This window comes from Ailuropoda melanoleuca, chromosome 7 (assembly GCF_002007445.2).
Source record: "Ailuropoda melanoleuca isolate Jingjing chromosome 7, ASM200744v2, whole genome shotgun sequence".
NCBI classification, from domain to species: domain Eukaryota; kingdom Metazoa; phylum Chordata; class Mammalia; order Carnivora; family Ursidae; genus Ailuropoda; species Ailuropoda melanoleuca.
Window position 1 is genome coordinate 26,782,955 of NC_048224.1, and position 16,564 is coordinate 26,799,518.

Below are 16,564 nucleotides of genomic sequence, written 5' to 3' on the forward strand. Positions count from 1 at the left end.
GGCCATACTGTTTTCCACAATGGCTGCAGCAGTTTGCATTCCTACCAGCAGTGTGAGAGGGTTCTCTTTTCACTATATCCTCGCCAACCCTTGTTTCTTGGGTTTTTTAGTCTAGCCACTCTGACAGGTGTGAAGTATTATCTCACTGTAGTTTTGATTTGCATTTCCCTGATGATGAGTGATGTTGAGCATCTTTTTATGTGTCTGTTGGCCATCTGGATGTCTTCTTTGGAGAAATGTCTGATAAGCACTGGGTGATATATGGAATTGTTGAAGCACTATATTGTACACCTGAAACTAATATAGCACTGTATGTTAACTGTACTAGAATTAAAATAATATAAGAAAAGTAGCCTGGGATGCCTGGGTGGCTCAGTTGGTTAAGTGTCTGTCTTTGGCTCAGGTCATGATCCCAGGGTTCTGGGATCAAGTCCTGCATCGGGCTCCTTGCACAGTGGGGAGCCTGCTTCTCCCTCTTCCTGCCTTTCCTCCTGCTTGTGCTCTCCCTCTCTTTCTCTCTCTCTCTGACGAATAAATCCTTTTAAAAAAAAAAAAGGAAAAGGAAAGAAAGGTAGACTTAGAGAACCTGTAAACAGATGTGCCTAGCTGTGTTCTAGTAAAACTTTATTTTCAGACACTGAATTTTGAATTTCATAGAATTTTCATGTGTTACAAAATATCCCCTTTTTTTTTTTAAAGATTTTATTTATTTATTTGACAGAGATAGAGACAGCCAGCGAGAGAGGGAACACAAGCAGGGGGAGTGGGAGAGGAAGAAGCAGGCTCATAGCAGAGGAGCCTGATGAGGGGCTCGATCCCATAACGCCGGGATCACGCCCTGAGCCGAAGGCAGATGCTTAACCGCTGTGCCACCCAGGCGCCCCACAAAATATCCCTTTTTTTTTAAACCATTTAAATGTAAAAGCCATTCTTGCCTGTGGGCTATACAAAAACGGGCAGCAGGCTGGATTTGGCCTGTTAGCCATGGCTTGCCAAAACTTACTCTAGATTCTTGGCATAAGGATACATAGTAGACTAAACAAAGATATCTTACCTCATACACCTTACATTCTAGCAATGGGGAGGCAGATAATAAGCATGATAAATAATCAGTTTACTAGTTGAGAAGGTGAAATAGAGCAAGGAGGATCAGGAGCACTGTGGCCTTTATTCTGAGAGTATGTGATGGAACGAACCACTGGAGAGTTACATAGTAGTGTGGCTTTCCTGTGTTCTGTATTCGTAAGGAGAAGCCAGCAGTGCCATGGGGATACCATTGGCTCTCCTGTGAGGAAATCCCTATTTGAATCTGTACCAATCAAGGCAAAGTTCCAGTGTCTGGATATCCCTCTTAATTTGGTCCTTATTGGCCCCCCTTGTAATTACTGCCTGATTTCATCTTGTCCTTTTGCATAGGATATGAGCCAGTGGAATTTCTTATTCCAGTGGAATAAACATAGTGAGCATGTTTTCCTTCTCATCAATGGATCTAGAAATCTTGTCTCAGGAGTAAATTGCCATATATTTGCACACACACACACACAAACCCAAATAATTTATAAAGTTTTTTATAAAATTTTATAAAATTTATAAAGTTTTTCAGAGAATGTTTTTTTATTTGGGGGGTGGATAATTCTGTTTATCATCAGTGGTAGTCTCTGCTAACAGTTGCCAACTAGTTACTGAGCACCTACCATTAGCCTTAGACTAGATTTTCATGCCACTTAAAGTCTAGTGCCTTCCACTCTGATTATTAAAGCCCTAAGTGATCTAGTCCCTCTCCATGTCTAGAACCGCCTCTTCTCCCATTCTTCCTTCACGTACCACACTTGCAAATTTACAGGTATTTTTCAGATACTCAGATTTGGCAGACTTATCCCCACCTCAGGGGTTTGCATTCCCTGTTCGCCATGCCTGAGGGCTAGAATGCTGTACCCCACTCATTGCATACTTGGGGGGATGGGGGGGGTTTGTCACAAAAAATGACCATCCCAGTAAGAGTTTCTCTAAAATTCAATCTTAAGTCACCACCAGTGACTCTCAATCATATAACTCTATTTTAATTGCGTGTGTGCCATTTATTATTATTTTATATTGTCTGTGTGTGTGTATTTTGTTGGTTTATCTGTTTTCCACCACGGGAGATGTGAGCAGTGATTTTTTTTTTCTCACTGCTCGATTACCTAATCTGTTCTAAGATACCTGGCATGTATTTAGCACTCAGTAATTATTTTTTTTAATAAATCAGTGAAAGGGGCGCCTGGGTGGCACAGCGGTTAAGCGTCTGCCTTCAGCCCAGGGAGTGATCCCGGCATTATGGGATCGAGCCCCACATCAGGCTCTTCCGCTATGAGCCTGCTTCTTCCTCTCCCACTCCCCCTGCTTGTGTTCCCTCTCTCACTGGCTGTCTCTATCTCTGTCGAATAAATAAATAAAATCTTTAAAAAATAAAAATAAAAAAAAAATAAATCAGTGAAAGAGTGCGTGTATATGCTCATACCATGTGCCCAGCGCTCTGGTAAACATCACTGATGGAGGCGTCCTTGAACTTGTTCTGCTCTACTTGTCCCCTTCCCCTCCCCCATACCCAACCTGTTCTCTTGAAAGTCATTAATGTGCTGTTCTTCAGTTCTCTCTACTTACAGTAAACCCATTACAATCTGGTTTGCACCTCTACCCCTCAAACTATTCACAGGTTTCCAGTTGCCAGCAACTTCCTGATTGCTAATCCAGTGGATTTTGTAGTCTTTATCTTATTTAACCCACCAGTAGCATTTGACAACTTCTTCCTTGAAATATTGTGTGTTCTGCCTTCACACCATGACATATCTCTGGGTTTTATTTCTTTCTCTTAAACCACATCAGGTCACACAAAGATCAAAAAATAATTTCTGCTTAATAATGTTATGTCTTCCCGGCACTCTATACCTGAGCAAATTTGTGAACCACTGCAGTGAGTGAGTGGCACATGGCTTATGTGCACCCCTATCAAAACTGTGCTTGACGAATTTCAGCTTGTCTTCATTCATGAACCACATTTTTTATTGGGGAGTGATAAGGTCTTTTGTTGTGTTTTTTATTATATCCCAATTGATAAGAGCTGAGGTTGTAAATTCCATTTTCTGTAACCTTTGTAGTCATTTTCAGTAGAAAAGAATTTCTAGGTTACTGTTATCCTCCAGTTGTTGTTTTTAGGAAATAGAAACTGAAAGTAAAGTTGTTTGAAAACAGTTTTTATAACCTACAGATTATTTTCTGGTGTGAAGATAATAATACCTCCACAGACCACAGCAGTCTTTATTACTGCATCCCAGGGGGTTTGGGTCGGTCCCAGCTCAGTCCGGGGAGCCTGCGGTTCTTGATCTCGGTGTTGTGAGATCAAGCCCTGAGTTGGGTATAGAGTTTACTTAAAAAAAGAAAGGGGGGGAAGAAAAGAGGAGAGGAGAGGAAGGGAAAGGGAAAGGGAAAATGAAACTTACCCAAGTTTGTACCCTGTCCTTACCTTTCTTCCCGTCTCTGAAAAGAATGGAGTGGGAGGCCAGTTAGGTTTTTCTCCTGTTTAAAGCCCCTGCTGCCTCAGGGGTTTTGCTCCGTCTCCTCCCTTCTCTCCTGTTTCCAACTCCTTCATCTCTACTAGCTTTCTCACGTGTTCAGATCTCTCTCTCCCATTCTAATAGCAGACTCCTCCAAACCCCCTTCCTAGGTCTTCTTGCTCAATCTTCTTCTGCCCCTCGTTATTCATGCTTCTGAAAGTAGTATATACCTACTGTCTCCTTTTCTCAACTTCCGTTCAATTTTTTAAATATTTCCTATTGGGACGCCTGGGTGGCTCAGTCGGTTAAGTGTCTGCCTTTGGTTCAGGTCATGATCCTAGGGTCCTGGGATCAAGTCCTGCGTAGGGCTCCTTGCTCAGTGGGGAGCCTGCTTCTCCCTCTGCTGCTGCTCCCCCTGTTTGTGTTCTCTCTCTCTAATAAATAAAATCTCTAAAAAAAAAAATCTGTTGTTAAATGTAACGTACATATTGAAAAGTGCATAAAACATATACAATTTAGGGGCGCCTGGGTGGCTCAGTCGTTAAGCATCTGCCTTCCACTCAGGGCGTGATCCTGGTGTTCTGAGATCGAGCCCCACATCGGGCTCCTTCGCTGGGAACCTGCTTCTTTCTCTCCCACTCCCCCTGCTTGTGTTCCCTCTCTTGCTGGCTGTCTCTCTATGTCAAATCAATAAATAAAATCTTAAAAAAAAAAAAAGTATACAATTTAGTAAGTGGGTTACGTAGCACATACTCTGTAGAACACCACTGTGTTCAAGAAATAGAAAATTGCAGCTGGGGCGCCTGGGTGGCACAGCGGTTGAGCGTCTGCCTTCGGCTCAGGGCGTGATCCCGGCGTTATGGGATCGCCCCACATCAGGCTCTTCTTCTATGAGCCTGCTTCTTCCTCTCCCACTCCCCCTGCTTGTGTTCCCTCTCTCGCTGGCTGTCTCTATCTCTGTTGAATAAATAAATAAAATCTTTAAAAAAAAAAAATTGCAGCTAACCCAAAAGCCTTTGTGAGTTGTTTTCTCCCTGCTGGGAGTAACCACCATCCTGGCTTCTGTGGGGAATCATTTCTTGTTCTTTATGGTTTCATCATCACCTTTTTATTCACCGCTTCACTTTTCAACCTGTTGCCTTCTACTCCTTTTTACCTTTCCACTAATTCCAAGATTCTCACACTAAGGTTATCCATGAACAGTTGCCAAATCTAATAGATGTTTCTCAGTTCTTATCTCACTAAGCCTCTCCTGTATTTGACACTATAGATCAGTTCATCCTTTTTGAAGCTACTCTCTAAGGTCTTTGTATCCTCCTGTCGTTCTGCATCCTTCAGCCTTTCCTTCTCTGACCCTTTCTCAGGTTCCTCTGTCTGCCCCTTAAGTGGTGTTATTCCCAGGGTTCCATCCTGCATCACTGCAGCTCATACTGAGTATGGCAATGATGTCCACTCAGGTCATCTTAGCCTCCACTATTATACTGATTTCTTTCAGAGCTAATCTTCAGCTCACACTTGTTCCTGAAGCTTTAATCTCACATAGACACCTGCCAGGTGGACATCTCCACCAGAATACACAAAGTCCAAGTTAGACTTCATCATCTTTCCCTCTAATTTGGCTTTCTTTTTTTTTCCTACCTTTTCTGAGAAGTGTTGACACTGCTACCAAATTGTTGGCACTCACCAGTTCACCCAACTTAGAAACCTGCAAACCATCCCAATTTCCTTCATTCCCTGTATCTTTCAGTGTTCAACAGATACTAGTTTTATCACCTCATGTATTTGCCAGATCTGTTCCCTTTTTCCTATCTTGTACTTTACTCTTGTGACTTTAGTCCCTCATCACCTCACTGGCTTTCCTCACAGCCACCTTTCTCACTGCATCCAGCCTTCTCCTGCTCATATTCACACGCGCACACATACCCCACAACTACAAGCCAAAATGGTTTTGCAAAATAAAATTCTAACTATTCTGCTCCTACATTTAAAACTACACTTAAAATAGAAAAGCCCAGATAATCTCCAAGCTCCTTAAGATGATTTATAAGGCCCTCCCTTCTTGTGCCCTGCTTTCTCCAGCCTCATTTGTCAGTACACCTAGCTGTGCGTGTAGTACCTTGTCAGCATGTGTGCTCTTTCTTAGTTTCGTGCCATTGTTCATGCTGTCCCCCCTACCTAGGACTTTCCATTTGACTTATACCTAATCCTCTGAGAGTAAATTTAAGTTTTATACTTCCAAGGAAGCTTTCCCTGACTTCTTCCACGCCATCCAATGATGGGTCCCCCTTGCCACTCCATTCATACCTTATTACATGTTTCTATCACTGTGCTTATTACATCTTTCTATTGTTATTTATTTATATGTCTGTCATGTTCTACCAGCCTATTGTCCTTCTCCGAGAGACTTAATTCTTAGGAAAGTACCGGGCACACTGCCGAATGGAATGAGGAGCTAAGGAGAGGAAAAAACACATTGATGTGAAGTATAAAAGAATTGTCGTGTTATGCACTTTAACACAGAGAGCTATCTAGAGATGAGGTCCTTACACTAAACTCTAGGAGGCACTATCTTTAAAGAGTCTCTTACCAAAAAAGAGTTCTTTGGGAAAGAATCAGGTTACAATTTTCTTCTAACATTTAATAAACCCTCACAAATACTCATGTTGCAGACCAAACCTGGACCACCCAAAAAGCCGAAGACCCCTTCTGGACAATCAGCCTTAGTGTATTGCTACAACTGTGGGCAAGAAGGCCATTATGGACACGTAAGTTTGAGTAGTGTTGGGGCATAAAGCATTCTGTTATTCTGGGAGTGGTTGCTGAAAGATGAACTCGAAAAGAATGTAATTCTGTTTTTGTTTTTTTTTTTAAATATTTTATTTATTTATTTGACAGAGATAGAGACAGCCAGCGAGAGAGGGAACACAAGCAGGGGGAGTGGGAAAGGAAGAAGCAGGCTCATAGCGGAGGAGCCTGATGTGGGGCTCGATCCCATAACACCGGGATCACGCCCTGAGCCGAAGGCAGACGCTTAACTGCTGTGCCACCCAGGTGCCCCAAGAATGTAATTCTGAATGCTTACTTTTTTAATAAACTAACATCCTGAAATAAGACTTCATATATTTTCAACCAATTGACTTCACCCATCCCTACCAGAGTAAGGGATCTGTCAGAGTACATTCTTCTAACTGTTTTAAATATGCAGGAACAAGTTAGGCTAAAACAAATACAAAGCTCGTAAAAATCAATCAGACAAATAGAAGTAGTCAACAGAATGGTTACAGTTCTCATGAGTTCTTATGTTTGCTATGACTTTGACACAGCCAAATCATGATTTTAGATTTTCTGTGTAGTTCTCCAGTATCTCCAGTTTTCCCTGGTATTGTTCCCTTTAATCTTCATCACTCACGTGTAAACCCCGACTCTAGTGGAAAGACAGAGGGGCTGCCTCATTGACTAGCCTTCGTGCCCCACAAACGTTCAAATTCCCTATGCAAACTGTGTGTTCCCAGCCCCAACCGAAAGGGCCAAACTGTGTGTGTTTCAGGTGCAGGGGTGGCAGAGCAGAAGAAACTTGTTGCTGTGGGATGGGAGGGAGTTTCCTAGCCAGTTGTCTCACTAAGTATGAAACAGCAGCAGCTCATCCCAGAGACAGGCTGCAGTAAGAATCGACTCAGAACTCTCCTGCATTCTGGGAATCCTGCAGCAGAGGAAAAAAGGCCGTGGCACAAAAAGTAGAAGATTTGTATGGAGAAATACATTCCTAGTCTCCGAGTGGGCATGGCTGTGAACAGTAGGATTGGAGGCGTGGGACTGCCATTTATGGCTTGAATTCTGACCATGCAGACCTTGGGGCTGGAGCTCTGACAGCCTAGGGAGAGACAGAACGGCTGGGAGAAGAAAAGGCTGGGGCACAGTTCACCAGCAAATGAAGTTTTTCTTCCACGTTGGGGCAGCAGGACCAGGGAGTGAAGGGATAGAGTATGAAAGTAGGATGAAGCTCTGATCCTCAGTTCCAGTTTTTGCTCTGCCACTGACTTAACCATGTGACTTGAACAACTGACGTTTTCTCTCTGGTCTTCAGTTTCTTTATCTACAAAGCAAAGAAGTTGGACAGGGAGATTCCTCGGTACTGACATGGGGACATTCTTTCCACTGTGAACAAATCCATAGTATGGTGATATGGATGGAGAGACCCTGCAGTATAGTTCCTTCATTTCCATAGAACTCACACTGAAAACCTTGTTAGAGAATACTTGCTCTTACAAAATTATCATCTCTAGATCTTTTCCTGCTTTGTGCATTCCTCCTTGTTGCCAAAACTCAGATATTGCCAACACTGTTTAGGAAACCTATCCACATAAGCATTCCACTGCCACACAGATCACATAGATGTATAATTTATGCTTGCTGACCTCTTTAAAGCAAAGGGGTGTGATTTTAGCATTTATGTTTGTTCAATTAAAGAAAAACAATTACAGTTGGATACATACTGCTTGCTAGTCACTCCTGTTAATGTAGATAGGAAATATATTAAAAACATTTGGAATTTATCCCTGAAATCTAGATTTAGATAGTTTTTAATTTACAATAAAGCAAATTTGGCAGCCTCATCGCTGCCATAGATGAAGAACTCTAGATTATTCACACTAATGAAGAAGATCAGTGATGTGGCTAATCCAGAATAGTCGATAAATTATATAGCCAACTATCAATTGTCTGTGCTAATGGAGGGGACCAGCGATGTGGATAATCAAAATATAATTTACATTTAGCTTTGGAAAATATTTATGGTACTGTATAGCTCCGTATAGTCACACCAGTCTAGACCCTACAGGATCCAAATACGAGACTGTGCAGATGATAAAAGATGTCTGAGGACCCCTCCCCTTCGGTTTCAGAAATACCGCTCTACAGATGTTACTCAACAGCTTCTTCATGTGGAAGATATTCTAAGGTGAATGTGGCACCGCCCTTCCATAACTTCGCTCACTGCCTAGTTGGGGAGGCAGGGACAGTCATCAGCAGCTCCACATCAGGCAGACTACCATAGGAAACAGTAGTCACTGTGCAGAGAGACTGTGCCAGGAGCACGTGAAAGTATGCGTGGGCGCTGGGAGTGCATCAGGATCTTTAGTACCTTTTTGTCATTGTAATTCGCTCTTAATATTTTATGGTTAGACTCTCTCTTAGTCCATTTAGGCTGCTATAAACAAACTACCATAGGCTGGGTGGTTTAGAAACAACAGAAATTTATGTCTTAGACTTCTGGAGGCTGGGAAGCCCAAGATCTCGGCACCAGCACAATGGATGTCTGGTGAGGGCCTCCTTCCTCATCGATGACACTTTCTTGCTGTGTCCTCACAAAGGTAGAAGGGGTTAGGGAGCTCTGTGGGGGTCTGTTTTAGAAGAACATTAATCCCATTCATCAGAGCTCCACCTTCATGACCTAATTACTACCCAAAGGTTACACTTCCTAATACCGTCACCTTGGGGGTGAATTTTAGTTGGGGGTGAGAGGATGGGCACAAATATTCGGACTATAACAGAATCTTAGACCCAAATTTTTCATGGGTATCCTTTCTTCTGGAAACTTGGAGCCACCATGGATAGTGATTTATAAAAGTAATTCTTTATGTTACCATACAGGTTTGCCTTGTAACTTGCAGGATCCTTTAGCCCCAAAAGATCCAGAAAGTCAACAACACAGTATATCTAAAGGTACTTGGAAGAAGGAAATAATAAAGATAAGATTCAAAATTATTAAAATAGGAAACAAAATTAATAGCATGAGCAAAACCAAAAGCTGGTTCTTTGAAAACATTTTCTTTTCAAAAGAAAAAAAGACATCCGGAAAAACTACCCAAAGAAAAAGAAAAGGTACAAATAATGAATAAAAAGTGTAAATAGCTTTAAAAATTTTAATTCTAAGAGAATACTATACAAACTTTATAACGTTCAAAATTAAGTATGAGAATACAGATAAAATAAATAATTCTCCAGAAAAATATTAATTAACCAAAATGACTGAAGAACAAACTTACATGAACCAATACCACTAAAAAAATTAAATTAGTAATCAGAATTCTCCCCACTGAAATATATCAGACCCAGAGAGTTTTACAGTCAAGTTTTACCAAACCTTTATTCAGAAACAGATAATCCAAGAGAACATCACCCAATTTATTCTGTAAAGCTACTATAACCTAAAGCCCCTTCAAAATATTTATACAATGATACCATTTTTATGAAGTCTGAACACTTCAAACTTACACTATTGTTTAATGTTTATTAGTAGGAAGAGTAAAACATGAGAATGGCAGGCACCAACTTTAAGACAGTGGCAATTTCTGGAAAGGGAAGGAGAGGAATGAGGCATGGGAAAGAGGATTTCAATTGTGTTATTAATGCTTCACTCCTTGGGACAAAAACTGAAGTTAAGGTAAAATGTTATGATTTGATAAAGCTTAATAGTAGGTACAGATTTCCATTACTTTATACTTAAGTGTATATTTAGAATGATTCATAATTTTTTTAAACTCTGCAAATTATGTTCCTAAGTGTGTGGCTACCAGCTTGGTCAGAGATCTTAGAATTACAAGTCAAACACATTATGCCAAAGTTAGGATCAGTCAACTAAATTTTATATAGCTTCTTCACATACTTTCTTCCTAAGCAGTATTCTTATATTCCTTAATGCCTAAGAAGAATTAAACATTTATAAAATACATTTTAAGCAAGGTGGCAGAGGACAGAAATGGGGAAGTTCCAAAGGGAAGCCTCTTTCAAAAAAAAGAAAATTTGGTTCCAGACATACTGAATATATATCAACAGATCATGTTATATAAAGCTTATTATATTGGATGTGGCTCAGGCCAAGGATGTGAATTTGGGAAATAGCAGCAGTGGGAAAGCCAGAGTCATGCGAGTGGAAAGCAAAACTAGGGTGAGAGGAGTGATCTCATCTTGAGTGGGGGGAGCAAAGAAAAGAGAACCTTCCTTTGGGGTGTTTCAGAATTACCTAGGAGCAATTTCAAGCTAGGCATAACCCACCACCACCATCCTGCTCCCCACCACAAGAATCACTGCCCTTGCTAGCAGTGAGTGTTGGGTTAGAATAAACCTGCATACCACTTGTGTGAAGGGAAAAGAGCAAAGGGCCAAGAATTTGCACCCACGTTTAGGGTGTATATGTGAAAGAAGCACTTGATGGAAGGCTGTTGGAAGAGACAGACAAGCAAAGGTCTAAAGCAACATAAGGCCAAATAAAATAAACCGGTTAACAGGAACAAGTCAAGTGCAGTGGAGATTCAGCCCCTGTTGCTGTTAACTCAGACTGAGGGCGGGGTTTGGCAGGGAAGATTGAAAAAAGGGAAGAAGGATTTCATGGGTAAAGAAGGAAAGAAAATCCAAGCCTGAAAGAAGCATGTAAGCACGGTTGGGTGTGGTTGGGTGTGGTTGGGTGTGACCTTCCCAGCGTCCTAGCAAGACTGCATCCTGAGCCACAGCATGGGGTATCCCGGGTGTGGGGCTCCTCTCTAACTACAGTGGTCCATAATCTTGCAGAAAGGTGGTCTGAGCAGTGCCCTTGTAACATCATAATTTCAAATTTGGCAGTTTGAAACAATAATTTTAAACAACTTGCAGGAATGTACAGAAAGACGAATGTTTAACCAGACCTTTCCAACATCTCCATTCATCTACTACTATGATGACAAATACGAAATTCAGGAGAGAGAACGGAGAATAAAACGAAAAGTGAAAGGTATGTTATTGACTTCTTGCGAGATCCACCTTTGCAATAGTTCCTAAATACCTTCTTTTGCCCTGTCTTTCCCTGCTCTGGGGGTCATTGGCTAGCACAGAAAATGTTTTTAAATAATTACCGTAAAAGACAGAACTTTCTTTATCTCCAGAAATCAGGCATCCACCTCAGAAACTGTGTTATATTCTATTCAGAGTAAACAGTTTTCTCACATAATGACCAGTTTAGAAAATGTCCAGAAAATACTTCTATCTATGTAGGTATTCAGAGTTTGTAAAGGCTCCTTTGAGATTTTTCTGTTTGGTGAGTAATTATTTTTTCCCTTTGTATGTCCCTAGTATTTTTCATGTAAAGAAAGGCTTTTCCTGCTAGCTGATTCCCAGTGATTCCTGGAGCTTCCCCAAAGAAGTGCGTTCTTACCGGCTATGATTACAGTAGAACGTCAGTCCACAGCCACCCTCTGTGGTTCCTTCACTGTTGCTAATGGAAAGTTCTTCTGTATTATAATTTAGGCCCCTTCTTTAGACTTGTTTCTTGCCGTGTACTCCAGTGGTTTACCAAGTTACTTTTGTTGCTTTCAGGACAAAAGAGTTCTTTATTTTTCAAGTTGACCTGTACATTGTTAACTCTTTTCACCTTTTTGTTATTCTTTTCCCGACTCTGAGTTCGGGTCTTTTTGAAAAGGAATTACTTCTCAACTCCTGCATATTTTACATATTTTGTTTCATATGAACTTTATCTCAACGGTAGAGACAGAAGTTATAGTACATCTAGATACCAATTAGGCAACTAAATTTTTAAAAAATTTAAAAGAAATGCATCAAAATGTCACCTCTGAATTTAAAAGATTATGGCTACTGTTTTTTTTAATACTTTTCTGTATTTCCCAGGTTTTCTATGATGAGCCTTTATAACTTTTATAATGCTAGAAAAACCTTTTATTTTCCCTTTTAACTAGTTTTATTGACAACTCTGCAACTACTTTGAGGTTCTCTATGATCTATTGGAATTTTCATTTTATGCTAAAGCCTGTAAGTAATTATCTTTGCTCTGTATCCTAGAATTCATTTTTTTGTCCCCTAAATATATCACTTTGCATTTTGACCTGTTTTTTTTTTTTTAAGATTTTATTTATTTATTTATTTATTTATTTATTTATTTGACAGAGAGACAGCCAGCGAGAGAGGGAACACAAGCGGGGGGAGTGGGAGAGGAGCCTGATGTGGGGCTCGATCCCATAACGCCGGGATCACGCCCTGAGCCGAAGGCAAACGCTTAACTGCTGTGCCACCCAGGCGCCCCTCGACCTTTTTTTTAATTGGCCACTTCTTTAATCTTTCAAGGTTTTGTTGGCATGTTCGTTTTCATCCCTCACTGGAACCTCATCTCCCACTTACCCATCAGAATCACAACCATCAAACACTTTGAGTAAAGGTGCCAAGTCCTGGCAAAATTGAACATCAGATCTGGCACCAAAACCTCTAGGATACACATGTGTGTATACTCTCCAAGCCAGTGATGTCTGGAGGAATAATCTCCTGTCCAGTTTGGCATCCACCTCTAAGTCCTGTGGCCAGACTTTATCTTCAGAGGGTAATTGAAATGTCATATGAGTCTGTCAAGAGACCATTTTATGCATCTTGTTTCACTTTATCGTCAAGGGCTGCATCTTTCTCACTGCAGGAACTTGAATTGGTCAGACGTGAGTTTTCTTCACAAAGCTGAGATGATTACTGCTCTCACTAGTCTTCATCTCCATTGTTCAACCTAATTCAGCTGTTTTGAATAGAATAAGTATCATTGGATTTCTGGATATTTTCCATTTTTAGCAATCCAATATAGAACTATGGCCATGTAATTTTTAGTGAGTGATTTTTACCTTATTAACAGCTATTCAGAATGTCCTATCATTAACACGTTGTATTATCCGGTTTCCCTCTCTGCTGAGTTATTTACAGACCAGTGAATGCTGTGCTCGGACTGTCTTGGCTGCTGAATATGCAGAAATACTTTTCTATTTTCCAGAACTCCAGAAGAATGGGGATTTTCCAAGGCAGTTCAAGAGACCTCACATGGACGCAGCAGATAAGAGGCCCCACCATAACAGGAGGAAGAGCCATGCCTCCTGTAGAAACAACAGGTGGCCTCAAGAAAAGAAGGAAACCCAAAAAGAATCAAGCAGGAGCCATAAAGAGCGTGAGAAGCACAGGAAGGCTGACAGGTGTCATGAAGCAGACGAGGACTTCCCCAGGGGCCCCAAACTCCGCTCTTCTCCTGGCCTTTTCAAAACCCAGAAGGCTCCCAAGTCCTTCCACCACTCATCACATTCCCACAAGCCAAGAGAAGACAAGCTGCCCAGAGAGGGCAAGCGGAGCAAGCATAAGAAAAAGGAGAGCTACTTGGAGGCCGATGGCAGTGATAATTTATTTCTTATTAAGCAGAGGAAAAAAAAGTCTAAGCTGTGAGACAGCTTCCGATCAGCTTTCTAGTGTTTGCCTGGTCTTCATGCCTAGAACATCCTGGCAAGATCTTTATTATCTGTGATTAAATAAAGTGAATTTTTTGGTTTCGTCTGTCACCTCAGCCATACCTGGAGCTGCTGAACAGAGACCATGGAGATCTCCATTCTCTGTGTCTAACAGGTTATTAGATGTGGGGGAGGGAAACAAAAAAACCAAACAGATATACTCAAACATCCCCTGTTCCCGTACATCATTTTTACTCAGATCCTAGGGATAAGAAGAAGCAATCTTTTCAAGAAAAAAATTTCTAAGTGCTCTGAAAACATAAAAGCTCATCAAATATAATTCATCTGCAGTGGGAGTATGAAAATTAAATCCTTGCAGGAAGAGAAATTAATGCCAATAGGAAAAATTCATCAGTCTTTTCCAGCGTTATTTTTTTCTAACGTCGGAAAAGGTAATAGCTATAAATCTCAGTCCAGCTGTTCTAGGTGTTGAGGCTGGTGTCAGATCTTCCGACGGTCAGAACGTGAGGCTGAAAGATGAAGGTGTCATCACTGAAGCCCCGAAGAGGCAGAGAACTAGTCTATTGCAAAATACAAGTAAGGAACCCATCCAGTGCAGATGGCGTGAAGTAGATTTCCTGGGACAAGTGAAAAAGAGTCATAAGAAATTGTAATGTCATCACAATGCAATAGTTCTTGCCATTTTTACAGCCACACTTGAAGGAGACTGTCACTCAGATGTATAGAGATGGATACCACCCAACTTAAAACATTGTTTTGTTTTCACGGGTTTTTTGACTACCACAAGGCTATACAGAAATTTTTGTACCTGTGAATTTTTTGTACTTAACAAAGCTTAATGTTAGAATCAGAAAAATAAAATGTCTGAAATACAGTAAATAAGCTTGTCAATTATGTAAAAAGGAAATGAGAGTTTGGGTGACAAAGCACATGGTTGGGTTGGACAAGTGACTGAAGTTGTAAAATCTCCATGAACTGGGCTCACGAGGCCCTTGTTGGCCAAGCACTAGCTCTATGCCAGAAGAGAATGAGATGGAGTCAGTTAACTAGGGCCGTTTTATAATGTTAGCTTCACATTTTACTCTTTGTGAAGTACATGAACTGCTGTGTATCTGGTAAGATCAGCCCTCTGACATTCTGTGGGGAGAGGGAGAGTCTCTCCCCCTAAAACAGCTTCAGCGTCAAGTGTGGCTCCATAGTCTTTAGTCCAGCGCCCTCCCTGTGGCTGCCCTGCTCTCAACTAAATGTTAAGTGTTCTTTGTGTATTGTTTCGTGGCTTCCTGACATCGGCTGGTCTTGTTCTGACTCTAAGGTAAGTGGCCAGAGCCTTTTAAAGCCCTGCTAAAAGTGACAGCCGTGAAAGATGGCTTCACAGAGTGATAAGTCCTGAAATAATTGGTATTATTTCTCATTAAGACCTGGTACAAGCATGGCCTATTATTGGTGGGTGTGACTAGCTTTGCTTCCGATGCAAGGGTATCTCCTTTCAGGGCAGAGGGGATTCCTTAGGGTCTTTCACACATGGCAGATTGTTTGGAGAAAGGAAGAAAAAAGGCTCTTTTTTTTTAATTCACTTCTGCACATTATCCTATCCCCCCCATTTTTTTTTTCATTAGACAAGCATTTTGTTCTAGGATATAATTCTCCCTTCAGGTCCACACATTTATATGCAGATAGGAGAGCAGCCGAGCTACTTCACTTGTGGGCATTAGGGTGGTTAGGAAAGAGCAGAAACATGGAGCTTCCGCTCTGTATCCTTGTCGTTACTTTGGCACCTCTTTCACCAAGTGTTCAGTTAAAGTCAGTCCGTCAGGGACTCGCCCACTAATTTTCCATACAAAAATGGGGAGTTTAAAATATATTAGAGATTCCTCAATTAAACAAATAATACTTTAAATGGATAAATACAATTGAGAAGAAAAGCAGATGTCGCAAACAATAATCTGTTTAGTTGCTAAGTCTGAGGAGGGCTAAATAAACATCCTTTGCCTCGGCTCCACTTTGATTACAGGCAGCCTCAGTGGCTCCTTCCCCGGGCAATAGCTTGCTTCATGTTTGGCATTCTTAGACGAGAGTGGAGAGAAACTATCTCGCGATCTCTCAGTGGAAAGTCTTGCTTTCATGGACCATGCTATTTGCAGTACCTATTACTCGATCTTTATTTTTGTTATACAAGGAGTACATGTTCATTTTAAGGGAAGAAAATTAAAAGAAAAAAATCATACCTTATTCTTACACCTAAAGATACGGTTAAAATTCTTAGTGTCTATCCTTCCTGACTTTTTTTTCTATACGTATATACATTGTTTTGTAACCTGTTTTTTTACTTAATGCATTGTAAAAATCTTTTTTTTCTAATCAAATGTGTGTCTGCATCATTATTTTTAATGGCTACATGATATCCTGCTGTATGGCTATACCATAACTTATTGAATCAGCTTCCTGTTGAACATTTTGGTTGTTTCTAATTTTCATTATCTTAAAAAATTCTGTGCACATCGTATCTTCTCTGATTATTCTGTTGTGATAAAATAGAATTTGAGGGTCTAAAAAATATGCATGCGTTTCATGCACCTTTTAATACATATTTCCAAATTCCATTTCCAAAAAGTCCATTCCTCCCTAGTCATTTACACATTCCTGGTAGTGTGTGAGAGAGTTCATCTCCCCACTCCCACGATAATGGGACCTTGTCATTCCTTTTTTTCTTGGCCTCTCTGATGGGCAATGAAATACTATTTATTAGTGCTACGGTGAAAAGAGTGGTGTGTGCTGTGT

General features: G+C 40.8%; 1 protein-coding gene across 3 annotated transcripts in view; it reads left to right on the forward strand.

The window, feature by feature from the left end:
* Nucleotides 1-16,149, forward strand: part of ZCCHC7 (zinc finger CCHC-type containing 7) — a 246,688-nt gene extending 230,539 nt beyond the window's left edge. For all 3 annotated transcript variants that reach the window (XM_034664129.1, XM_011224568.3, XM_002918891.4), the window contains 3 exons: nucleotides 6,203-6,298; nucleotides 11,181-11,298; nucleotides 13,324-16,149. In XM_034664129.1, the coding sequence (XP_034520020.1) occupies nucleotides 6,203-6,298; nucleotides 11,181-11,298; nucleotides 13,324-13,763 (654 nt within the window). In that variant the 3' untranslated portion in view covers nucleotides 13,764-16,149. The remainder of the gene's footprint in view (nucleotides 1-6,202; nucleotides 6,299-11,180; nucleotides 11,299-13,323) is intronic.
* Nucleotides 16,150-16,564: the final 415 nt, after the last annotated feature.